This window comes from Aristolochia californica, unplaced genomic scaffold (genome assembly GCF_029961685.1).
Source record: "Aristolochia californica isolate CCGP_79_NKW_82.1479 unplaced genomic scaffold, dmAriCali1.0.hap1 SCAF_13, whole genome shotgun sequence".
In the NCBI taxonomy this organism is placed as follows: Eukaryota; Viridiplantae; Streptophyta; class Magnoliopsida; order Piperales; family Aristolochiaceae; genus Aristolochia; species Aristolochia californica.
The window spans coordinates 23759931-23787079 of NW_027181804.1; the positions used below are offsets into that span (position 1 = coordinate 23759931).

General features: G+C 37.4%; 1 protein-coding gene across 2 annotated transcripts; it reads left to right on the forward strand.

Annotated features, from left to right (window-relative positions):
• Nucleotides 1-9125: 9125 nt before the first annotated feature.
• Nucleotides 9126-26840, forward strand: LOC137948546 (putative threonine aspartase). 2 transcript variants are annotated; one of them, XM_068794630.1, is made up of 11 exons: nucleotides 9126-9359; nucleotides 10200-10250; nucleotides 10663-10783; nucleotides 10993-11077; nucleotides 12019-12100; nucleotides 12355-12487; nucleotides 13184-13347; nucleotides 14411-14574; nucleotides 25233-25353; nucleotides 25435-25539; nucleotides 26320-26840. In XM_068794630.1, exons 1-11 carry the CDS (start codon nucleotides 9201-9203, stop codon nucleotides 26413-26415), a joined length of 1281 nt encoding a protein of 426 aa, XP_068650731.1. In that variant the 5' UTR covers nucleotides 9126-9200; the 3' UTR covers nucleotides 26416-26840. The 2 variants fall into 2 exon arrangements, with proteins under 2 accessions (XP_068650731.1, XP_068650732.1); XM_068794631.1 differs by having other exon boundaries at nucleotides 25422-25539; nucleotides 26320-26407.
• Nucleotides 26841-27149: the final 309 nt, after the last annotated feature.

The following is a 27149-nucleotide window of genomic DNA, read 5'->3' on the forward strand; positions in this document are numbered from 1 at the left end:
TCTTGTATGCTCAAAGCATCATCACCGGTTAAGATAATATCATCCTCGTATACGGCCAATAATATTTTCCCTTTGACCGTATCTTTATAATATACGGAATGATCAATTGAGCACCAATGAAAACCAAACCGTAGGAGTGTTTGACTAAATTTATCAAACCAAGCCCAAGGGGACTGCTTAAGCCCATAAAAAGACTTTTTTAACCGGCATACTGACTCCCCCTCAACCACATAACCAAGTGGTTGAACCATATAAATTTCCTCACTGATATCACCATTTAAAAAAAGCATTTTTAACATCCAACTGATAGACGGGCCATGAGGAGTTAGCAGCAATAGATAAGATGATGCGTACCGAATTCAATTTTGCAATAGGAGAGAAGGTCTCCTCATAATCTATCCCATAACACTGCGTATAGCCCTTAGCTACCAATCGAGCTTTAAGATGAGCAACAGATCCATCCGGATTATGTTTCACCGAAAAAATCCATCGACAACCGACCAGTCTTTTACCTTTCAAGAGTGATGTTAAGTACCAGGTTTGGTTTTCGTATAAGGTGTGCATTTCTTCATCCATAGCCGCCTTCCATCCTGGATGTCTCAGGGCCTCCTGATACGACTGTGGAATGGAAGTAGAAGAAAGGGACGCAAGAAATTGAAAACACTCGGAAGACAAGCGATGGTGAGACATAAAATTTAAGATAGGATGCGAAGTAGTACAGGAGCGACGTTCTTTTCTTAAAGCAATAGGCCGAGTATCAAATTCAGGCCCATACATAGGAGGAGAAGGACTTACCTCGGGTGGATCCGACAACTCCACAGGTGAAGGTACGGTCGGTGCATCAGGGGATGGATCCACTTCAAGATTGAACGACACAAGCGGACAAGGAGTAGTAGAAGGACAAGTCCAACCTGGAGGATCATCATGGGAGGAGTAGAAGGGAGTGTCCTCAAAGAAAGTCACATCCCTAGAGATAAACATCCTCCAAAGGGTAGGATTGTAACAGACATAACCTTTCTGGGTGCGAGAGTATCCCAAAAAAATGCACTTCATAAACCGAGGATCAAGTTTATTTTTATATGGAGATGTAACATGAACAAAACACGTATATCCAAACACTTTCAAAGGAAGAGAAAAAATATCTTCACCATTAAATAACACAAAATAAGGAGTTTTATGATGAAGGACTGATGAAGGTAACCTATTAATGAGAAAGCATGTTGTAAGTATAGCATGAGGCCAATAGAAATAGGGTACCTTCATGGAGTAGAGGTGGCCCCAGGAAACTTCAAGAAGATGACAATTCTTCCTTTCAACAATACCATTTTGTTGAGGAGTATAGGCACATGATGTTTGATGAATAAGCCCATTACTCTCACAAAATGATTTGAAGTCATGAGACATGTATTCCTTAGCATTATCAGATCTAAGGGTTTGAATTTTCTTCCCAAATTGTGTTAAGAACATAGCATGAAAAATTTTAAACAAAGGAAGAATTTCAGAATGCTCTTTAAATAGATATAACCAAGTCACTCGAGTAAAATCATCAACAAAAAAGACAAAATATTTAACTTGGGAAATATTTGAGACACATAAAGGGCCTCATACATTAGAATGTATTAGCTCAAAAAGAGCAGTACTTGTAGTTCTAAGATGAGGAGAATATGTACTCCTGACATGTTTACTTAATCGACAAACCTCACAACTGATATTAGAAAGTCCTTTTAAAGATGGAACCAAAGAACGAAGTGAAGGGGTAGACGGATGACCAAGTCGGTTGTGCCAAAGTTGGGCCTCAGATGTAGTGGACGATAATGCAGCTAATTGTGGAAGAGTGAAGTAGTACAAACCCCCCTTTTCATGGCCGCCACCAATCACCCGCTTCATAGTGAGATCCTGAAAGACACAAGAAGACAGTGAGAAGGTGACAGAGAAATTTAATTGTTTGGTCAATTGGCTAACCGAGAGCAAATTTAAAGGAAATTGAGGAACAAACAAAACATCTTGAAGGGGAATAAATGAAGTAAGAGAGGAGGAACATTTGCCAAGGACTTTGGTTTGGGTACCATCAGCAATAGTAACGAATTTATGAGGATAACAAGGATATAAGGACTACAACAAGTGTTTGTTACCTGATAGATGCTCGGAGGCCCCGGAGTCGATAATCCAAGAGGAAGAGGAAGAAGAGGAAGAAAGCATACCTGAGGCAATAGTAGTGGCAACAGTAGATAATGAGGGAATAGATGATTCCATGAAGGACTTCATTTTCTGAAATGTAGCATAGTCCTCAGTCCTAAGAGTCACATTTCCGGATGATGATTCAGCCTTATCTTCATTTTTCTCAACGTTAACTGAGACTGGGTTAGCTGTGGCCCAATCAGGTTTGCCATGAAGTTTCCAATATGATGCCACAAGGTGGTTCTGATGGCCACAATAAGTGCAAAGTTGAGGCTCAGTACGGAAAGAATTCTGACCCGTTCTACCACCTCTATTTTCAGCCCCTCTCATAGTTCGATCCCCTCTCATATTTTTGCCCCGTCCTCAGGATGAGGAAGATGTTCCCCGATTGCCAGAAGGAGGGGATGGATCCGGTATCCTAGGTAATTTAACACTAATCATCGAAGGATGGAAGAGCAGAAGAACTTAGAAGTTGAGTTTTGGCCACCTCAAGGTATGGTTTAATATTCGATAAGCAAATGGCTGCTGCCAAAGCTTCTCTTTGTCGTTCTTGAATGACAATATTAGTGGAATATGGCTGAGCTAGTTTCCATTCTTGAAGAAGACCACGAAACCTTGCCAAAAATTGGTGAATATTATCTCCATGTTTCGTATGCAGCATGTTTTGTAAGACATCATATATTTTTTGTAATGAAGAAGTGCTTGAGTAAAACTTGGCACAAGTGTCCCATATGTTCTTGGCGGTTTCCAAGTGGACCACATTGTTGGCCACCTGCTCTTCCATGTTATTAATGAGCCAACTTATCACCATGTTATCATCCTTAACCCACTTGTGGTAGGACACATCTTCTTCATCAATCGGAGGAGAAAAGTTAACAACGTGGCTCAAGAGGTCACAAGTAATAAGAACCCTTCGAACTGATTGTGACCAGCTCATGTAATTGGAGAGACCTCTAAGTGGAATTGTAGTAATACGGAGTATATCACTCTTATTACTATTGTATCCAATCTCCATGATGAGGCAAGTAAAATATGGAGGTCAAGGGAAAAGGCCTTCTTCAAAGAACAATTACTCTATGTAATTTGAAGAACCCGTAGACCAAATCAATCACCAACAAAAGAAAACAAGAACCAATTTCTTTCACAAGGGCAAGCACCAAATTATCAAAAAATTTGTGCCTTTAGAAAGTGATAATAACATCTAGCCATCACTCAACTTCTCTTGTATTCATAAGAATAAAGAGAAGAAAGTAGATGCAATCGATTATGCCTTAATCCAAACTCCACCACAAATGAGCAATAGACAAAAATTTAGAGAAGATTTAACGACAAAACCAAGACACTTGGAAGAGATTTATCTTCAGCTCATGGGAGACTTCAACATAAGAAAAAATTCAATTGTTGAAGTTAAATAAAAAACGGAACTGCAAAGGGTAAATGGTTGTTGGCATTTCATCAAACATAAAATGGGCATCCAACAACATAACACAAACCCATGAGCAACCTAAAGTAGGAGAAGATACAACAACATGTGCTGGAATTCTACCTCAAATGAGATGGATCCAAATTACATAAAGGTAATTAAATTTCACCCATCAATCTTAATAAGATGCAAACAGCAAGTGATCTTGATCACTCTTGTAATTGATTTACAAGGAGTCAAGATTATAACATCAATTTAGTCATAGAAATAAATCTTTACAACATATAAAGATTTATCTTGACTTGATGCGACTCAAAATTCAAGAAGTAAAGAAAAACAGTAAAAAGGAGTATGTAAATAAGGAAAGGAAACAAAAAAAAAAACGTAAATAAGAAGATGATGAACTTATCTCTTTATGATTGCACTCCTTTTACAACTTCTTGAACAGATTTCATAGTAACTCCATGAAGAGATCCTAAACTCCTTGCTCTGATACCATGTAGAATTTAGGATATCATGAAAGTAACTTTAGATCAACAAGAAAGAAGAAGAAGGAGAACAGAGAAGGAGAAGAGAAGAAGAAGAATGTGGAAGAAGAGAGTTTGGATTAAGGGAAAAGAGGGTTGCATCAACAAGAAAAATGAGAGCTGGACGAATTTGTGGAAGAGAGGAGAGTGCTTCAATGCCCTACCTCTTAGCCAATGCCTTTATTTATAGTTTTACAATACCCTTAGGGCTACAACTTGATAAAACAAAAGACATAAAAAGGAACACATATTTACACTTCTATGCCATCTTTATGAAAAGTACCATATTTTACACATATGCTACTCCTTTGACGTGTGGGCTTCTTGTCTTGAGCTCATGGGCTTGAGCCCATCTTCCAACACTTAGAGACTCATTAAGGCCTACTATAAATAAATTTACTTGTTGGTTGACTCTAACCATCCTGCTTGCTCGAGCCAATTTTTCTTGGAACTGTTTCTGATAAAGTTCCACGGATGCGATTTGTCTCAATAGGACCAAATCTCCCAACGGGTTGCTGTGTGTTGGAGGCCCAAATCTTATGGTGCATAACTCTTTAAATTCCTCCCAATCCAACACCAATCCCTCCAATTCTACTTGATGAAACCATGGTTGCGCTTCATCGAGCATGTGGAAAGCGGCCAGTCCCACCTTGTCAAACTCAGTTCTCCCTTGATTTGAAAAAAAATTCTCACATCTATAAAACCAAATTAAGGGGTCGTTTGACCTAATAAAAGTGGGAAAATCCAACTTTGTGTACCTGGGTAATGTGCCTCCACCCTGCTGTCCGTGGACACTAGTGCGCCCTGCAAATTGCTCCCCCCTTCTATTTTGCAAGTTGTCCTCCCCCCTTCGGTCTGGGGTTGTGTTTCTTTCAGCCATAAGATCCGAAGCCATACCTGAGAGTCTCTCAAGTTGCAGGTTAATACTTGGAATTTGTTCCAGCTGTTGGCTGTAATTTGTCATTCTCACCTGTTGTTTGGCCTGTGTGCCTTGTACCTCTTTGACCATGGTTCTTAGCTCTTCATTGTTGGATGTATCCCCCATGTTACCCTGCTCTGATACCAAACTGTTATGATCCCGGATCATGGATCTTGTAACACGGTGCTGGGAAGGATAATCTAGAGCTTAGTGAACGAGTTATGCATTGCAGTGGCTACCCTTGGTTTCGGTACAATGGAAAGAGAAAAAGAGAAAGGAGAAGAAATCAGATTTTTGAAGGGAACTTAGACCTTAGAGCTCATTGAGGAGGACTCCAAACCCTAGAGTTCGTTGAGGAGAAGTCCAAACCCTGTTTAGGCTAAAATCAGACTTGTCTCTTCCCATTCCACTTTCCCCCCTAAGTAAGGTTGGCGCCAACACAAGTTCAAGATAAAAGATTACAATAATGCCCCTACGACATATTAACTCTTCAACTGAAATAAAAATAAAGTAAAAGTAAATTGAAAGAAAACTAATTAACTAAATACTAAATAACTCAGCCACGACGCCTCTGACTAACTCGGCCTGCTATTGAGTTCATAACAATATCATGGGAGGTCAATTATTGCATGGGAAAATGGATGAAAAGAGATCATATGTTATATGATTTATGGATGATTGGCAAATGTGGGGAAGCAATTTAATGTGTGATGATTGGATTGGGCCACTAAGAAAAAGTTTAATCAATTTTTTTGTTAGTTTAAGCAAAGAAATAATATTTATTAAATCGGCTAAAGCCAATAGAAAAGTGTCAATTGATAAATGAGGTTGCCGATGAAATTCATGAAGATAATATTGTGTACATTGCCATAGACAATGCATCAAATTACAAGTTGGTTGGCAAACTATTGCAAATAAAGAGTTTGACTATATATTGGAGTGCATGTGTTGCACATTGTATTGATTTAGTGATTGAAAGTTTTTGCAAATTGAAATGACCTCGTGAAGCAATTGTGAAGTGCAATAAATAACAATTTTCATTTATAATCATGGACGACAGCAAGATAGGATCCAAACATACACAAGAGAACTAGAAATAATTCATCTTGGAATTTCTAGGTTTGCCACTCATTTCATCGCACTTGAGAGTTGCATATTGAAAGTATACGTATGTTATAAACTGTAAGTAGTTTAATTAGTATTCAAGTAATACATGTTAAAACAAATTTACATTCGTGTTTTCTATGCAAGACTGACTTAAAAACATTGTTTAGCTCAAAGAATTGGTAATCTATCTATGATGGTTTTGGAAACAAGGTCATAAAAATTAGGGCAAAAAAAATTGAGCTTATAGTATTTGCTAACCAGTATTTTTTAAAAAGATCGATATGGTAATTTTGATATTGTCACCTTCAGTGAAAGTGCTTAAGTTTGTTGACGGTGAGAATGTGTTGTCAATAGGATTTGTACATAATACTATTCACCAAGCCAAATTAGCCATTTGATCAACTTTCCCAAAAAGTACAAAAAATAATTAAGAGATAATAGATAAACATTAAAAAAATAGATTTTACCATAATTTGCATGAATTTTTAAACCCTAAGATATTTTTCAAAATTCAACAATTAGATACGGTTGTTAAGTGTAGACCACCAGTATGAGATGTTATTATGCAAAAGTCATTTGATATAATAATACTGATTCATAATATTGCTAAGCTTAAGTTATACAAGCAACAAATGTGATTGTTTGATATTAGGGTGACAATTGGAGCAATAGATGAATACTATCCAGGAATGTAAATTTGATGTTCAGTCATTACTATTGAACAATATATTACTTTATTGTAGCTATCATTAATCTATGATTTTTTTTTAAATAGTTGACTAGTGGATGATGATGATAGATTTTGGGACTAATAATCCAAATCTATAATAGATAGCGAGATGAATTATGGGTCAAACTTGCATCATCTGGATCAAAATAAACGAGTATGTTTGCCACCATCCATACAAAATTGAAAATTTGATTAAAGATGAATTACTTAAATGTTCTTGTATGTATTTATTACAACATGAAGTTCAAGACCTGAAATAAACAATTATCAGAATATGGTAGAAATAATAATGATAACAATTGAGATTTGATCAACTTGGATTATATTTTTACAGAAGATGACCCATTGGCTCCTTGGACGGTTGAAATTCAAAAACCACTATTGGATTATTATAGATAGATTTTTTTAATAGCTTCATTGACAATTTGATGTGGATGATGAAGATAATGCAGAAGATAATGACAATATAGGGTTTGGGTCAATTGGCTCCTTGGATTGTTGAAGTTCAAAAACCAATATTGGATTATGATAGATAGAGTTTTTCAATAGTTTTACTAACAATTTGACGTGGATGATGAAGATAATGAAGAAGATAATGGCAATATAGGGTCTGGGTCAAATAACACTACTTCAAGTATGCCAGAAGTAAACCCCATTTGTAGTTTTAATGATGATGGAGACAACAAAAGTGTGGTTGGTACAAATGAAGAACATCAAATTGATGTAATGGTTGCCGAGTATGTGCCCAAAGAGGGTGGTTAAGTTTATTCTCAGTAACAAGGGAGATATAATTTTTGTGATGTAGATATTAGTGTCTCGTTAACTCAAGAGGCATCACATGTAACACTTTCAAATTGATTTCTAATAGAGAAAACTTACACATATCCTTCATATGGAGGACAACATATGTACCAAGTTCCTATGTATTATGGTCAATATGATGCACCTTAGTAAGTGGATAGTTATAGTTCAACAAATAACCCATTATTTGAGGAATTTTCATCATTATAATCAATTGAAGGGGGGTTATACATCTTCATATTCTAGGGTCCTATAAATTACCTATTTGGATATCTATCAAATTCTGACTCTCATCATAATTCATCATTTTTTTATATTATGAGGGTGAATTATTTAGTTGCATTAGATTTTGTTTAGCTTATATTTGTCAAAGTTTGACATTTTGATGTATTGAGCTTAAATACTGCCTGGCGTATAACTTTATATTTTGATGTATTGAGCTTAAATACTGCCTGGCGTATCACTTTATATTTTGAGACCCCACAATATAGTAAACATCGAGTTCACTTCACACACTAAATTTATAACTAAAAATCATTATTATATTTAGCTAACAATGCAAACATATTATGCATTAAATTATACAACTCTATACTAATTTTTATTTTTTTATATTTATTTGAAATAGATTTTTGGCTAAATCTCCTTATAAAAAGTTATACAACTGAGCAAGGCTAAGTCATGTCTAGAGATTGTTGCACATTGAGTTGGGGCTTGGGATCATTGAACATCGAGTTGAATACCAATCCCACTTCTAAAAGGCCTTAATTCGACACTAAATTTATTCGTAAAAAACTATTATGATATTTATCTAATTACATAAGATATTATACACTATAAAAATAATTTCCCTATTTTAATTATTTTTTGAAAATTTTCTTTGGATGAGTCACTTAGTAGAAATATCAGGCTTGGCTTTAGGAGTGGCCGACACCCAGTGGGGTTCTGATCCGAGTTGCAAAAGCCTAGTACATAGTCATGACAGACCCCTAATACACTAAATTTATGTATCACAAATCATTCCAATATTTAAGATAATTATATATGTAATATTATATACCATAACAAAGATTCTATTCTAATTTTTTATTGTTTTTTGAATTTTTTCTTGTTGAGTCGTCTAGCTAGTTGACCTGACTTGCCTGAGCCGACTCAAGATCGGGCGACGCTGAGTCAACACAAAACCCTCGGTAGCTCCTCGTTCGAGTTAAATGAGAGAGAAGTGAAGCAAGTCTGCGAGTCAGCTCTCCTGTTCCGACCTGTGATGCGGCTAGTTTAGTAGGTCTAACCAACGTTGTCAACCGGCTTTTTATCCTTTCTGGATCTTCTATTAACCCGGGTAAGGGGTTGAATCCGTTTAAACCGGTTCAATTAGTTCAACTGGTTTTTACTTGTCTCGAGTTTCGAGTTAGGACATTGTCGCTACTCACTATTCTTGCCGTTGCCACTCTCTATCTTCTCCGTCCTGATTCCCGCTCTTCTGCCGTCCTCTCTGCCTAGCCGCAGTAAACAACAATGAGTGAAATGGACGAGAAGAGTTTGGAAGCAGTAGAAAATTGCAGATACTTTGTCGCACTTCACGTTGGTGCTGGATTTCATTCTCCATCCAACGAAAAATCACTGAGAAAAGCCATGAAACGAGCCTGTCTTGCTGCTGCATCTGTTCTTTGTCATGTATATTATTTTCATTTCTCTTTGAATCTTTATGAGCAAAACAGAAGATCGAAATAGTTGTTTCGTTTTTAAATTACGAATAACTATCCCTGTGAGTTATTAAATAATTTTCCGTGGTGATGATCAATTGAATTTCACGTCCGTTTCCATAGCGAGCTTGTTATTATTGTTTTCATACCAAAAAGAAGTTTTTTGGTTTTCCGGCGATGATGTGCTTATTGGAATTGTTCGTTTTTTAGTCACTTCTTCTCATACACAAAATTTACCTTATGAATGTTACTTCACTTGTAAATGTTACTTCCAGATATGTGTAGTTGTGGTTTATTTTAATTGTCGGAAATCTTATAGATGATTTATCCAATCATGGACGTCATTTACCCTTTCTGGTTGCATGCTTTGGCCAATATACAATGCACTTTTAATTTTATTTATAATAGTTTATATTACTTTCAGAAAAAAGAAAGAAAGAAGTGTTCTGTGTTTCAATGGTTTTTTTGGTGCTTTTAGTCTACAGAGGTGTTTATTTCTATGATTTTCTCATTAATCGTTACTTTCATATGTTGAACTATTGTATAGTAGGTTTCAAATAATGTTTTTCTTTAGCATAAACAAAGTAATACTTCCAAGTTACGAGCAAGAATTAAAAATAATTTCAATTTGTATTATGGTACCTTGTCATCGGATAGTTTTGTTTCTGAATCATTCTATGAAAATATAAGTTAAAATTTTGGTTTCAAATTTAAGCCCTTATTTTTTTTTAAAAGCAGTCCTGAATGAAAAATTGTTGCTTTTATTTTGTCTTTTTTATTTGATACATCTTGTTATGCTTTTCTGTTCTAGAACTCTGGTGGATGTATTGATGCTGTTACGGCAGCCATTCAAGTGTTGGAGGTATTGTTTGTCTCTTGGTCTTTAACTTGGTAGAAATTCTTTCTTTATTGTTGTTCCTATGAGGATCACTTTTAGTACTACTTGTTTAAGTGTTTCAAAACTTTATCTATTACAATTTGAAAGTCCCTTCATTTCTTCCTTTTTAATACTTGTAATAATATATGAAGGCTTTACAACAATTGAACTCAGAAGGAATTCTTGACCAAGTTTTGTTGCATCAGGGACTTAACAAAGTAATAGAGCTGGTTAGAGCAAGTTATGAACTAAAAATGTCTGCTGGTGGTTTAGTACTGGTGGTCTAGGACTGGTGATCTGATAATTTTGGCGATGCAGTTGTTTTTGTTATAGCTGATTGTGGTAGTTGGAGAAATTTTATTTAAGTTGTTTTTAATGCAATTCTTTTCCTCCTTAGGATGACCCAAGCACTAATGCAGGCCGAGGGTCAAATTTGACGGAGGATGGTCATGTGGAATGTGATGCGAGTATTATGGATGGCCATTCTGGGGCATTTGGAGCTGTTGGAGCAGTACGAGGTACATTTTTTAGTAGATCACTTTGTTGGGAGTATCATGTTAAACATGATTTGAATGCTATAACATGTTTTAGTAGATCACTTTGTTGAGAGTATCATGTTAAACATGATTTGAATGTTATAACATTTTCTTTTGATTTGATACGAGATATCTGTCATTGAATCTAATTGACTACTATACTGAGATCATACTTGTCATTTGTAGAGCAGGTGTGCAGAATGCCATCCAGGTCGCGTCATGTTTGCTGAAGGAACAAATGAAGGGACCTATGTTACTTGGGCGAATACCCCCACTGTACTGATCGCCATATGTCATGGTTCTATTTGAAACAGGGAGAAATAAGCAGTACTATCAACTGAATGAATGCTGAGAAGTGATACCCTTTTTTTAATTGCTGAGAAATGATTACTTCCCATGCCCCTTAGACATTATCATGTTTACTTAGGTTAAAACATTATCTATTTTCTTCTAGGTTATATTATTGACATGAATGATGAAGTAATTGAGGCAGTTGATCTTGCTCTAGGATTTGAATTCATGTTCTGGGATCAGATTTTCATTTCATCTGTGCTTCTAGTCTTGTTGGGAGTATGATATATAAAATAATTAGAGTGTTTTCTTTGTGGATTGGGCCTTTGGATCAATGGCCTCATGAGGGGTATTCTAGTGTGAGGTCTTGGATTCAAGTCTCACCAGAGAACGGGGTTTCTGCATTAAAAAAAAAAAGTGCAGTCTTTGTGCTACCCAAAGTTTGATCTGTTTGTACACTTTTCACCTAAGCATTGAGCCACTAGGAGACTACCATTCCTCTGCTATGAGATCTACCCTTATCATGGTTCTATAGTCACAATCCTTATTTTTGCTCACTCTTGTTGTTTATGTGATTCATGTTTGACCATTCAGACTTTTGTTAAAGTATTTAGTGTTTTTGATTTTAAATTGACATGTCTTTCTTTTAAAAAATGAGTGACTTTAGATGGCATTTTGTAATAGTTTCCAACATTCAATCTTGATTAGAATGCTATAACATTTTGTAATAACATTTTCAAATATAAGCAGGCTTCCTCTTGCGACTCTATTGGGTTTTAAATAAATTGATACGCTCATCATTCACAAATACAGAAAAAATGATCAGACTTTCATTCTTTTTTTTTTTTTTTTTGAAATGCTTTTTTTTATCAGATTTTTGTTCTTTCCATTCAATTGGTTTCTCTCACAGTGGCTTTATTTTCTAGATTTTTAGTTGGTGAAGGTGCACGTGTATGGGGCAAATCTAAGGGCATTGCTGTACTGCAAACAATTGAAGAAGCTGATTCGGTATTTTTCACTTTTCCTCCCTTTTTTAATCTTTTTCGAACTTGGCCAACATGTAATTCCTTTTTCATTTTTCTTCTTCTTTTTGAAAGATGCATTTTTCTGTACTATGCTTGTCATTCCTTCAGGTCAAGCCAAGTTTCTACTAAAAAACATTTGATGATTTATTACGACTTACCTCTTTTTTCTTTCTTTTTATTTTTACAAATGTTTCAACCTCCGGGGATTCGTACTTACTAGGCTGTAATTTAAACTAGTGGCTGGTTACAGAGAAGGCAAAAGGACACTGGCTGAGGTACAAACAAATGCTTGAGGATGCCAAAGGGGAAGTTCATTCTTCCAGTGTGGAGTCCCCGAGCTTGATGACAGATGCTTCTTCTCAAGAAAGAGGTGTGTACATTTTTTCAGTCCCTTTCTTTTTACTTATTTATTTTTCCAATTTTCTTTCCTTCCTTTCTGATGGTTGCAGTTGGTTATTTTTTATGATTTCTCTGTTATTAGGTCTGATTCTTTGTATTTCCAAAACCTGTTTCTGGCTGGGAAATGATTCTTCTTGAATTCAACCATTTCTGAGCTTCAATATACATTAATAGATGGGCTTTTCCTTGGCGCAAGATGTGGCTTGGGCCTTTGGTTCAATTGTTCCATGGTGTGTGTGTATTTGGGGGGGGGGGGGGGGTGTTCAAGTATGAGGTCTTAAGATGAAGTCTTGACAGTGGCTAAGGGGGTATGTGCACGTGTAATCAACATTGAGAAAAAATGTGTGAGTTTGTCAACTTAGCTCCTCTACAATAAAATGTATCATCAACAAAGAAACCTAGTCATTTTTTACTTTCAGTCAGTCTAATTACCTGTTATTAGCTTGTGACCTTAGTCTTATACAGTCACATTCACAACTGGATGTTTCAATTGAATGCTTCTGTTCTGCATGCTTCCTCATGCAATGGATGGGCTATTTCGAGTAGGTCTACCTCCCGATAAGAGTGAACAACATTTGTGTTCCAGCTGGAGGAGGTTCATGGCAACTGGCTCACCCTTACGATGGTTTCCAGCATTTTTTAAGGTTGTTTATCATTTTATTGTTAGATGGACATGATGATATTACCAAGGAGATCAATGGAAGGGGCAGGAAAACAGCTTCTAAGAATGCATTAGAAGGAGATTGTATCTCGGATACTGTAGGAGTCATTTGTATAGACAAAAGGGGGCATGTAGCTGCAGGGGCTTCAAGTGGTGGTATTGCTTTGAAGGTTATGGTACCTCTACCTTCCTCTTTCTCACATAGCACCATTCCAAGATTGGCATCTAAAAATTTTTTGCTTTCTAATTTGGAGCTTTAATATGTCAGAAACCCGCTTTATCAGTGTAACTAGTATTATATATGCATAGAATTTTAATATTGGAAAACCTTATATATTATGTACTTATGCTTAACTTTCTCTCAGAAAGAAAAAATATGCAATAACTATTATTATCTAGACATGATCTTCCAAATTAGAAGGGAAGTTTACCACAATGTATTGACCATTCTGCGGTTAGTATGTTGCTACAGAAATCTTGAGGCTCTAACTACAATGTTAACTAGTTCTTGGCTAAAATTTTCGTTTACTGTTATGTTCAAAAATTACCAAAAAAGACCTAGCAATAGAAAGAAGAATATTTTTGGTGGAGATAGTTGAATTTTTTAGACATTCAGTTCTCTTTTTTATTATTATCAAGAAAAAAAATGGAGCATAGGATGTCTAAACTATTCAGGTAGACTCTCTGCTCCAAAAGAAATATTCATATATGGTGTTAATATGGAGCTGTCTATTAATTTCTCTTGTATAACTACTTTTCTTATGAAAAATATCCTCTATATTTCTTGAGGTTTTATGTCAATCATTTTACATTATCTCACAAATAAATATGTGTAAATTGTTAGTGTATGTTCTTCTGAGAATATACTGGAACAATCACACTGAAGTTACAAACCTATATATGTGAGAGATTACTAACTATTCATGGCATAATGAAGATGGTGACAAAGGATTTTTTAAGGTACTTTTAATACTATGCTGTATACAATCAATAGTAGGTTCAATTATATGTGAGAAAATAGATAGCCAATACATTAAATTAGAACAGAGCTGAAGGCGGATTTTTTATTTGTTTTGGAAAGGAGAAAGTCATTTAATATGCAAAGAATACCAAAAAACAATACAATTGAGCTCTGAAATGATTGAGCAAAACTCCTCAAAGTTTGCCTTTCCAGAAGCGCTTTTTTGAGATAATTGTGACTGTGTTTTATCCTAATGAGGTTGGTTCTTACAGGTAGCTGGTCGTGTTGGCTTGGCAGCCATGTACGGCTCAGGTTGTTGGGCTTCCTCAAAAGATCCTTTTGGTGCTCCATTTATAGTTGGCTGTTGTGTTTCTGGTGCTGGGGAATATTTGATGAAAGGTTTTGCAGCACGCGAGTGTTGCGTATCATCATCATTGTGAGTAATAGATCCTTCTTTGAGATCCTTTGTTGAGACTTCCCTTACTGGTAAAATGTCTGAACTCCTGTGGGTCTGAAGTGCCATGGCTGGCAGCATGTGGTGCTGCCTGTTTTTAGTTCAACGGGTTCTGTTGCACTCACTATTTTTTTTAAGATCCATCTTTTTTACTAGATGTTTGAAAACAACTAGTGTATATTTTAATAGCACTAGTAGAAACTGTAAACATGCACTCTAGTTGATCTAGAAAAAATTCTGGATATTAGATAATACTCTATGCTATATATATATATATATATATATATATATATATATTAATAGCACTAGTAGAGACTGTAAAATGCACTCTAGTTGATCTAGAAGATTTCTGGATTTTAGATAATTTTGGACTTCATTTATTGGTACTAATTCTATTATTTTCTGTTTATTTTCTTTGTTTATTGGTAAAATTTTCTAATATTGGATGCAAGCACAAGTTCATTTCTGTTACTGAGGTTTCATTGATGGCGAGAGAATGGAATGCGACGACTGGAAGCAACACCAGGTGCTTGGTGGTCGAGGGGAAGATGCTGCTCTACATCGTTGACTGGCGGGCGGATGAGGTGGTGGTTTTGATTTAATGGTTGAAAGAGACGAAGAAAAATGCTAGCAAGTATTGGCAAAAAGAAAACAAAAGATTATTGGGAGAAAGATGTTGAAGAAGATTGTGCAAATGTTTCATTATGAACGAACGGTTGAAGATGGAAGAGTTGGGTATGGAGCAATGTCAACACTTAAAGTTCTTTGTCCCAAATGGTGAGAAATAATCTTTCATATAGGTTCTATTTAGGGTGGGACATTCTTTTAGTCTTCAATTCGAGGCTATTACGTCAGAAGATGTTAATCGTGGTGGAAGCAAAGAAGTTTGGGTGGTAACTCTCAAATTGTTCTTTCGACATTCCAAAATAGAGGTTGAGCGGAATGTAAAATCACTCGAGGAAAACTATACGATCCAAAATGTTGACCGATTCCATGAGAACTATTTGAAAGATGTCAACATTCTTCTTCCTACTAGATTGCTATCGGATTGGAGGAGAAACTTGTGCAACTTTGTTCTGGCGACGGTGAAGTGGAAGTTGAAAAAATATAACGAGCATGGTAACTGGATTTCACAACATTGGGAAGTAGCTTATTCACCTCAAATCTCCTTTTTGAGGGGAAATAGGTGGCTCATCAAATTGTCTTATGCAGAGGATTGCAATGCAATTCTATCCTCTTGGAATCCTGGTTCAACAGTCCCTTGTGAATTGATCTCTGAATGGTGCAATTCCCGCCAAACTGGTCCACTTTGTATCTGGCTTTATATTAGTGGTTTACCAATTGGACTATGGTCCGAGATGGTATTCTAGAGGATTGCAGAAAAATTTGGAGTCTATCATCAGGTGGATGTGTTGGAAGAAGGGCCCAAACCCACAAGACCAAGGAAGGCCTACACGTCCAAGTGTGTGGAAGATGGGCTCAAACCCACAGACCAATGAGAAGGCCCACATGCCTACATAGTGGTAGCATGATAGTAAATAAATAGTCATCTCATAAAGACTACACTGATGTAATTAATTTATGATTTATGTCTCGTATTCACTCTTACTAAGGTGAAGGGTATTCTTGTAATATTAGGACTTTTGATATCTATAAATACAACTTAAGGGGGAGGGTTTGGACAAGTCCATAACCCAAATTCTCCAGCCTCTTTCTCCTTCTCAAAATTCATCACTCTTCTTCTTCTCCTCCTGAACCTTCTCTCTACAACTCTTCTTCTTCTTTTCACCTCTTAATCCTCTTCTACTTTGATTGTACATCATGGAATCCTAAGTTATAATATGGTATTAGAGTGGGCAAAAATCTGAGATAGAAAAGGAGAAGAAGTTGGAGAAGAAGGTGAGGAAGAAGAAGAAGAAGAAAAAGAAAAAAAGAAACAAGGGGAGTTTCTCGTTTTTCCTTTAGTCTTCTTTCCCAATTTATGAATTTTATTGGATTTTTAACTCTCTTACCGAATGTTTTATATAGAAAATTATATACTATTGGAAAGATATTTGAGTCTAGTTTCCAACGTTGAAATCAGATTTTTCTAGAAAAGAGAAATTGATATCTGAAGCAGCAAAGGTAAAGTAGTAGAAAGTTTTGTGCAATAGTAAAAAGTTTCAACTTTCGAGTCTTTTTATGCTATCAAGAACATGACTTTATATGGAGAATTATATATCAAAAGAAACATCTATAAGTCTATTTTCTTACCTTTTCAACCAATTCTCATTCTGAGTTCTTTACATGGAGATATAAATTTCGGAAGAGTCAATGGTCATACTGGTCAAAGAAGAAAGAGTACTCAGTTCGGTTAGATTACTGAGACCGAAATCTATCAGATTATTTTTCTCAAAAGACGTATATTTTATTAAGAGAATGTATACTTTGTTGAAAGGCATTTAAGTCTAGTTTCATAAGGAGAAAATTTCATGTCAATCTGATCTATATTTAAGGAGATATTCGCATTGGAAGAATCAAATGTCATGCTGGTATACTGTTGAATGCCAAGATCCGGATTTAAGCCGAACTGTTTTGCTTAACTTTTTGAATTGCTGTTATTGATCAACAATATCTGGAAAAAATCTTTAGAAGAACATCTTATTTTCAGAAACTTTCCTTGATTTATTTTTTAAAGATTGCCTTGCCTAAAGATTTCAAAAAAAAAAGGTAAGGAAATGTGTCTTCTTTGATTGCTAAGTTGGCACTAATTGAAGGAGGAAATTACCTTATTTTGAAGATTTTTCCAGCCACGATTTTTGTGAAATTTTGTTGGTATTTTGAAAGATTACAAAGAATTTGATTTAGTATCCTTGCCTAAAAAATTAAGGCAAGAAAAGTTTGAAATATTTAGCTTAGCTTGAGTTACTTGGTTTACGATATTTGATCTAGTGAAGTTGTTGATACTAGCCTTCTTTTACTTGATCACACAAGTGGTGGATTGGCAATTGAGTTTGCAAAATATTTGTTGATTTCAAGCTAGGGTCATTGACATTATCTCTCAGCTTGAGGGGGAAAATAGAAGGAGAAGTATGAAGGATAAACACTTTGGATATTGTTTAATTTATTGATTATCAAACAACACTTGGTTCAACTTATTATTGGCATTCTATTACACGGTTTGAATCACTTACTCACTGTCAAGGCTACTATCTACTATCTGCTATTTTCTATTTGCTATTTGCTATCTGCTACTGGCTTGACTCCGGCTTGATTATTACCCTAAATTATTACCTTGGATTATCCTCAACTTATTATTTGGTGCATAACTTCCCTATTCAAGGATGAACTTGTTGCAGATTATCTTATATGTCCATATTACTCTTAAGGACTTTTACTGCCTACTGGTTATCCGCTGCTTTATAACTGCATATTTGGTACGTGTTATTTGGGCCCAGGCTCATTTCAGCTGTTGCTATTATATCTCTCTGATTGAGACATTATTATTGATGGACTTCTTGGTTGCTGATTGTGGTCAGCATTGGTTATTATGATGTAGAAGAAAACACATGGTAGCCCTAGAATATTATCTTTCGTTGATTATCTTGTATTCCCCTTATTTGGCATTTTTACTCCTACCATTTGAGAGTCGGTGCCCTGTGGAGGGACACCGTGGAGGAGTTTATTACTGCACTTTTGAGCAATGCTTATAGACCACTACCTACCAAGGATAGGAGAGTGCCCAATATCCAGCGTGAGTCAAGTCTATTATTCACCCAAAAGGTATTTTTTTGGGCTACCTTGAGAAAGTGGGTGGACTCTGTGCCCCACAGTAGGGTTATTTTTCCTCATGTGAAATTGATCAAAAAATATTTTTGACTATGACCGTTTGACTGGGGTATGGAGCGATGTCTTACGGCTAGGAGTGAATTTACTCTCTCTTATATTATGTCTGTTGGGTCTCTTGGAAAAAAGAGACCACCAGCTTGAGGGGGAGTGTTGGAAGATATGATCGACTGCCATTTTATACAGGAATATCCTATACACCATTTGCCGCAAGCTGGGCGTTTATCATGTGCTCTCACCCCCAGGTTAAGAGGGAGTGTTGGAAGATGGGTCCAAGCCCATACGATCAAAGAAGGCCCACACGTCCAAGTGTGTAAAAGATAGGCTCAAGCCCACAAACCAAGGAGAAGGCCCATAGGCCCACACAATGGTGGCATGATGGTAAATAAAGAGTTATATCATAAAGATGGTACTGATGTAATTAGTTTATGATTTATGTCTCTTTTTCACTTTTATTAGGGTGAAGAGTATTCTTGTAATATTATGGCTTTTGATATCTATAAATACAACTTAAGGGGAAGGGTTTGGACAAGTCCATAACCCTAATTTTCCAGCCTCTTTCTTCTTCTCCAAATTCGTCACTCTTCTTCTTCTCCTCCTGAACCTTCTCTCCACAACTCTTCTTCTTCTTCTTCTCACCTCTTAATCCTCCTCTACTTTGATTATAAATCATGGAGTCCTAAGTTTTAACAGGATGATAATACCAAGCAACAAAGAAGAATGGACTACACCTGAATCCAAATTTTCCCAACAAGACTGCTATTAATAAGGATGAAACTAAGTCTTTCACTTAGAGCGAAACTGTTCATCATCTTTGTTCGACCTCAGGATGATTATAAAAAATCATCTTCAAAATCTAGGCGAAATAGACATGAATGAGTTTTCCAAACTCAACAGCTGCTGCAATTCATTCAAATCGATGAGACTTGGGATGAGTTATCACTCCCATCATTGGCTCATCTTGTAATGGAAGACAATAAGGTGGCATTTCAAAATTTGAATTCTGATTCCCTAAAATCTGCCAAGAATCTGCCTTTGAATGAATGCGAAGTGTTAAATCTGGGTCTTGCTGAGAAAAGTATCACTTTACCTGCTGTCATTGTTGACCATGCCCCGTCTGGGATTGCTTCAAATAAGCACCTGCTTCAATTAGACATAAATACCAATTAATGACTTTATCATTCTCTCACCAAACTTCTCATCAAGCCTCTCAACATCCTCGAAAATCCCTCTTAGCCATTCATCTCCAAGCCATATCCATGATTTCAACGCCAAACCAAACCAATCCAATCAACCTCCCAAATCAACCACAGAGATTGACGAAAGCCATACTCCTCAACATAGTTCCCAAAAACAGATTGATACGCATCTCCCATACCCCTCAAACTGCCTCCTCTATTGCCCCTAAGACATAAATCTGGAAAAAAATTTATCAATCACCTTAAATGTCAAAAATCAGCACCCATGCTGATGTTGTCTCAAGTATCCCTATATATATCCTTCTGTTGAAGAGCAGATATGGAAGAGTCTTACATGACTCTCACAGTAAGAAGTCTCACAGACCTAGAATTAGTATGGTGGAGTCTTAGAGGAGTCTCGCAGGAGGAGGTCTCATAGAAGAGTCTTAGTTAAACGTGTTTTAGTTATGTTAGTCTTCTATTTATGTTATGTTGATCAATTGTTCTAAGACTTATCTTTTAGTGTTTAACTTTGGGTAGAATTGGGATAATGGTAGTTTAATTGTAATTGGATTCTACTTATTTCCTTTATTTCTTTCTTGCTATCTGAACTTTGTTGCTTCAAATATCATTTTCTCTTTATAGAAAACTCTAATTACCAATTTTTTTTGTTTTGCGTTGGAAAGTAAATTCAAAGATCTTTTTGTCAATATATAATTTGTAATATGCAAAGTTCAGTACGGAGGTGCTAAAGCCAAGGAAATAACGGGCACTGAGACATGAATGAAAAAAAAGAAGGTAGAATACGAACCTAAACTATTAGAGATGATAAGTTAGAAAAAAGATCTCATTTTCTCTATGGGTTGATCAAACCAACTCATAGAACTGGCTCTGATATCATGTTGAATTTCTAGAAAAGAGAAATACTTTACTCGTTATAATTTGAGTAAAACGAGCTTCAATTTGTACTAGAAGAAACAAGTAGAATCACAATCTTGTTTCTTACATCTCCAAGAAATTAAGGCATCACCTAAAAACATACACCAACCTGTAGTAGAGCGATGGGTATCTGGACACCCAGCCCAATCAGCATCACTATAAGCAATAAGTTGAAGAGAGGAGCCTGTCGGAAAGAATAACCCATGAGTAGGAGAACCTCGAAGATAGCGGATGATGAGTCGAACTGCAGCAATATGGAGATGACGAGGAGAGGACATAAACTGACTGACCTGATGAACGACATAGGAGATGTCGGGGCGAGTAGTGGTCACGTAGATGAGACTCCCAACCAAGCGCCGATAGAGAGTAGGGTCATCTAGAAGGTCCCCTTCATCTTTCCTGTATTTGACATTTACCTCCATAGGAGTATCAACAGATGAAGTGTCCTCCAAACCAGCCAAGGTAATAACATCTTGAAGATACTTATGCTGGTTTAAGAAAATACCATTGGCCCGATGATGGACTTCCAATCCTAATGAGTATGTGAGCTGGCCAAGATCTTTCATATGGAAAGTAGCATGTAATACCTGCTGCATCTTGATAATCAATCCAGAGTCAGTGCCAGTAATAATGATGTCATCCACATAAACTAGGAGAATGACCATGCCCGCGGCAGACTTATGATAGAATAGAGATGAATCATACTGACTTTGTGTAAACCAGTGGAGAATAAGGGTGCCACGAAATTTCTCAAACCAAGCCCGGGGGCTTGCTTAAGCCCATAAAGAGGACAATGAAGCTTGCAAACCTGATCAGGAGAGGAGGTAGTCATACCCGAGGGGAGCTTCATGTATACATCTGCCTGGAGGTCACCATGGAGAAAGGCATTCTTCACATCCATCTGATGCAGCGGCCAGGATTGAGAGGCTGCAATCGTGAATATAGTACGGACCGTGGTCATCTTGGCAACTGGCGCAGATGTCTCCTCATAATCAATCCCATATTCCTGTTTGTTGCCCAGAGCTACTAGGCGAGCTTTGTACCAATCCAAAGAGCCATCAAAGCGAAGTTTGACAGAGAAAACCCATTTACTCCCAAGAGGTTTAATTGGAGGAGGGCAAGGAACAATATCCCAAGTGTGATTCTCCTCAAGTGCTCAAAGTTCTGTTTGCATTGCATGCTGCCAACACTCATGTGCCATGGCCTTTTTGTAACAAGTGGGAATGGAAATAGATGATAAAGTAGCGACAAGAGAGATAGTGGAGGAGAAACCATACCAATGAGGAGGCCTAAAAGGGCGAGTAAACCAGCGAGGAGCGGTGGAAGCTGGAGCAGGAGGAGGATCAAGCGCTAGGATAAGATCGTGAGGGGGCACAGAGGAAGTAGAACCAAACTCATGGCCACTACGTCTGCCATACACAAAACCAGGTTTGAACCTTTCCACAATTGGCGGAGAATCATCAAAGCAAGGTAGAAGAGATAAAGAGGTAGATGGCTGCTCAACATGAGATGGAAAAAAAAAATGATTTTCAAAGAAAACCACATTCTGAGAAACACGTATACGACGAGCATGTGGATCATAACAAACATAATCCTTTTGAGGGATAACATAACCAAGAAAAGCACACTTAACTGATTGGGCTGTAAGTTTATGTCGTTCATGAGTAGGGAGATGCACAAAACAAACACAACCAAATGTCCGAAGATCAGAATATGAAGGAGAATGGCCAAACAACTTAAAAAAAGGAGAAACATGATGTAATGTAGGACAAGGTAAATGATTGATCAAATGAGCCGAAGTAGAAAGTGCTTCACAACAAAAACGAGGAGGAACAGAGGATTCAAGTAGAAGGGTTCTAACCACATCAAGAAGATGACGATTTTTCCACTCAACAACACCATTTTGTTGCGGTGTCGAAGGACAAGAGCGCTGAGAGACGATCCCTTTGCCTTGAAGAAAATCCTGAAACTCATGAGACGTGTATTCGCCGCCAGAATCAGAGCGCAAAACCTTGATGCTTGCAGAGAATTGAGTCTCTAGAAGCACAAGAAAACGCTTGAATGCTAAAAAACCTTCAACCTTAGTCCGTAGAAAGAAAGTAAACCCAAGTAAACTGACTACAGTCATCAATAAAGGTGACAAAGTACTTGTAATGCGGATGAGAAACAACAGGAGCAATCCCCCAAACATCAGTATGAATAAGATTGAAACATTATAAGGCATGAGAGACATTATGAGGAAAAGGTAGAACTTTACTTTTGCCAAGTTTGCATGATGAATATGCAAAAGAAAAATCAAGAGAAGAACACGCTTTATGTCCCAAGACACCTGAATTAAATAATTTTCGAAGTGCATCAGTGTTGGGGTGGCCTAAACATTTATGCCACATCTTAGGTCCAAAATTAACAACATTACATGCAAAGGAAAGGAAAGGAAAACTAGGACTAATGGTGGGAGGAAAACATAAAGAGGAAAGAGTCGTTCCACTTTAGGCCCCTTCGCGATCATCGTCCCGGATACTTGATCCTGCACAACACAACCAAATCGAGAGAAATGGACATTACAATTATTATCGACCAATTGACCAACATAAATAAGATTTGTGGAGAGGTCAAGAGACGCAAAACCATCAGTTAAACAATAGGAAAGATCACCAACAACACTAATAGGCAGAGAACTGCCATCAGCGGTGTTAATTTTCTGATTTCCATCATAATTGCGGACATTGGAAAGAGAAACCACAGGATTGGTCATATGATTAGAAGCTCCGGAATCAAAATACCATGGCGTAGAAGAAACTTTAGGATTACCTGAGAGCCCAAAAGTAGAGAAAGCAGAAATGATCATCTGTTGTACCATCTCAGGAGTGAGTATGGTCGGTGGGGCAGAAGTGGTAGGTGCAGCAGGAACAACCTGCGAGGCAGCAGGCAATGCAGTAGAACTAGAGGCACCAACGTAGGCATGATAAGCAGTATCCGGCCTCCTTGCAGGTCGAATGGGGCAAGTGGAGATGATATGACCGAGTTTCTTACAGTAGTTACAGAACTTTCTAGGGCAATCCCAAGAAACATGACCAAAAGCTTTACAACTATAACACTGAACAACACGCATGTCTCGGCCCTTATTCCTCCCCGTGGTTGCATAAGCCACAGTGACAGGGGCACTAACGTTAGCCCGATGTTCAATGCCAACCTGAGTTGCTTGACGCTGTTCCTCACGGAGAAGTTCACTGAAACAAGCAGCTAGAGATGGTACAGGATGACAATTCATTAGATTGGACCGTGCAATTTCAAAATTGGAACGGAGCTTCATCAAGAATTGATCTCTCTTGCTGATTTCATGCAATGCTTGAATAGCAGAGAGAACTATAATGGGAATAGTAGAATGAACAGTGTTGGCATAGTCAGCCCAAAGGTTTTGAAAACCAATATTCCTCGATGGAGAGACTTCCTTGTGTGAAATTAGCCATCTCATACTCCAATTGAACACTCCGAGCCGTGTTGTCTTGATGGTAAACTTGGGCAAGGTACACATGTCAGCTGCATTGCTTTAAGGCCGCAAGGCTCAACGGAGCCAAGGATCCAGGTCATGACCCTAGCATCCTTGACTGTCCACTTGGACAAAGCCTCGGCCTCCCGAGGTGCGGGATCAGTCCCATCTATATGACTCCATAACTCCTTTCCCATAACAAATAAACGAAATTGAAATTCCCAGGCACTGTAATTTTTACCCGTGGAACGGATAGGGAACGAGTCGACCTTATCAGGGGACATGATAAGCCTATTGTTGCAATGACAAGAAGTGGTGAGGGAACTCCACACCAGAGATGACTCCAGAAGGAGAGATTAGAACTTGAGATGCCCCTACGAGCTTGGGCACAAATTATTAGAGGTGTTGCAAAACCTAGCAAGGAAAGGTTTCCAGCAACTGTGCGCACCCACGCCAATATGAGCCACGCCTGCATGGCTGCAGCGGTAGAAAGGGCCGCTGCAGATGCTGCGACACGGGTACCGAGCAGAAGAATCGTCGTGGAGTGAACCATTGCTCCCATCGCAACCAAAAACGAACCATCCAATACCAAAAACGAATTGTCCAAAACCAAAAGGAAGATGTTCCCGTCGAACACCAAAAAACGAAATACCCGAGAGGGGAGCTGCCGAAATCCGCTAAATCCGAGAGAGGAACCTCCGAAATCTGAAATAAAACCCACAAGACCCTCCGAAATCCACTACAAATCGAGAACCGAGAAAGAGGGAAAGATAACTCACCTCAGAGAGCACAACGCCGAACCGATTTCTCCAACACCGAACCGAGATCGCCGAGGGCGCCGAAAAAGCTCGGAAAAAAAATCAGGGCGCGGAACGAAGCTCTGATGCCATGACAAAAGGATTTTCCAAAGATTGATTTCGATGATCATTATTTCCTCCCGATACATAGATATACATAGGTTAAGTTATAATCTACAGGAAATTACAATAATGCCCTCTCTTATCATAATTCATAAATACATAAATACAATTCATAAATACATAAATACAAATCAACTTGATAACAGTTGCTACAGTTACTCCTTTGCATTTTGTACTTAGTTTCGACAACTCATTTTTCTGCCGAAACCACAAAAAGCACAGTTTTAGTTTTGGATTAAGTTACATAGATCAACCAACAATTTCATAACACTTTTTGGTATTTTGTAGGTCACAAGCAGGCCCCTCCTCTGCTTGCATGAAGGTGCTGCGCTGTTTCATTAATGATAGTCATCAACATGGTCCAGATGGAGGTGGCGTGTTACTTGTTCAGGCAGATTGTATAAAGCAGGTAAGCTGTGTGTACTTTTGACTCTTACTTCGCATTATATGTATTTTCTTATTGCATTGCTGGAATAGTTTTATTCTTTAGGATGCAGGAAATGGGGCACAACTGAAAGCAGTGGAGGTTGTTGCTGCATACACTTCATTGTCATTTGGCATAGGCTATTATGGGAGCTCAATGGATAGGCCAAAGGTATCATGAATTTTACTAAATTTCTGCATTGCATTTTTTTTTAACAGAACACAGGTAATTTCTTTAGACAGCTTGGCTGAAAGAACTTTTATGCGTTGACAATGTCAAATAAGTATTTCAACTCGTTTCTTGTTCTGTTTTATCTGGATCTGTTTCTTGTGTATTATTCAGTTGTTTCTGGCAGAAAGTCATTGCATCTAGGTCACAGTGCGGGAGTCCACTCTTGCCTGTAATTCTTGATCCCACCATTTTAAAAGAAGTGTACTGCAGGTTCTCTGAGAAACCTGCCAGGAGTCATTTCATGAGGGGCACAGTTCTCCATGTTAAATTTTAATAAAAGAGAAGCTCTTCCTGGCTACTTTCGAGAGAACAAAGCATTGGTACTAGAGGCATATGGAAAAGAGAAGCAAAACATTTAATGGAAATGATATATACCAATACCTTAAAACTAGACCAGGCCCTTGAGCCTGTTAGGCAACTGGACCTGCTTCAACAAGTGGACCTGGTGGTGTAATCTACTATGTGCTAGTAATTTTTGTGATATTTCTCAGGGAAGTCTTTAGTTGTTCTCTGTATTTTTATTTGTAACTTAGAACAGATAAGATTGCTGCAGATCTTGATGCTACTGGATCTTTGAACATGAGATGGCTTGATTTCAATTACCTTGTATCCTTGGCGCTAAAGAAGTTTGTGACTTGATAGACGTTGCTTGTCAAGTCTTCATGTAACTTTGCTGCCTAGAAAATTAAATGCTGTCTTCATGTTGTAAATCTTTTGCAGGTTTCTGTTCTTCGAACTTCTAGATCAGGAAGTACATCAGTTAACCATTTTGCAGCGAGGGTTGATCTTTCTAGTTTTAGGACCCGCCCAGCATAACTGGCTGGAATTAGATACTGTTGCAGCTTGAAATCCATCATATTTCTGGTGTTTGATGTGGTGTCAAAGCGGAAACAACCTTTGGGGTGCACAAATTAATATTTGGATGGCAATTATGAAATCTTTATGAATTCAAAACTTTTTGGTTTTCGGAGAGATTTCACAGAAACTGTGGGAACAATGTAAGACATAGGTTATTTGTTGACTAATATGTAGTCTCAAGGGCATTTTGGTCATTGTACTTACAGGTAACGACTCTTTTAATTTGCATTTCATGTAGATTCATTAGAAGGGTATTAGAAGTAATTCTGGTTATGCTATTTTTGTATTTTGGAGACGAGTTAGATATTAGTAAGAGGTGTATTATGAGAATTCTTATTATTGTAACTAAAGTGATAGTTTAAAGCAGAATTAGGGGATACTTCTCCCCCTAACGGGTCTGTCAGTTTCTCTCAGTTATTTCTTTCGAAAGTCTCATTTTGTTTGCTAACCCCAGCCCTACTTTTTGTAGCCTCCCTGATGAAGTCAATGAAAACTGGTGAGCCGGGTTTTCGGTCTGTTTGACACGCTCAAACCATCTCAAAGTACAATGCTATTGTTTTGTCTCTTTTTTCTCTTGCTATGTTGTGTTTTCTAATTTTATCTTCCTTGTTTCTCATAAGACCGTAGATAGGTAAAAATGGAACCAGTAAAGGTGAGCTGTTTGTTATAAAAGATGCACACGCCTTAATATT

Bases quoted from the DNA above. Each gene is read 5' to 3' on its own strand.
- LOC137948546 (XM_068794630.1), top strand. From the start codon at position 9,201: ATGAGTGAAATGGACGAGAAGAGTTTGGAAGCAGTAGAAAATTGCAGA. The intron at 9,360-10,199 runs GTATATTATTTT...TTTCTGTTCTAG, and splicing joins CTGCATCTGTTCTTTGTCAT to AACTCTGGTGGATGTATTGA. The intron at 13,348-14,410 runs GTTATGGTACCT...TGGTTCTTACAG, and splicing joins GTGGTGGTATTGCTTTGAAG to GTAGCTGGTCGTGTTGGCTT.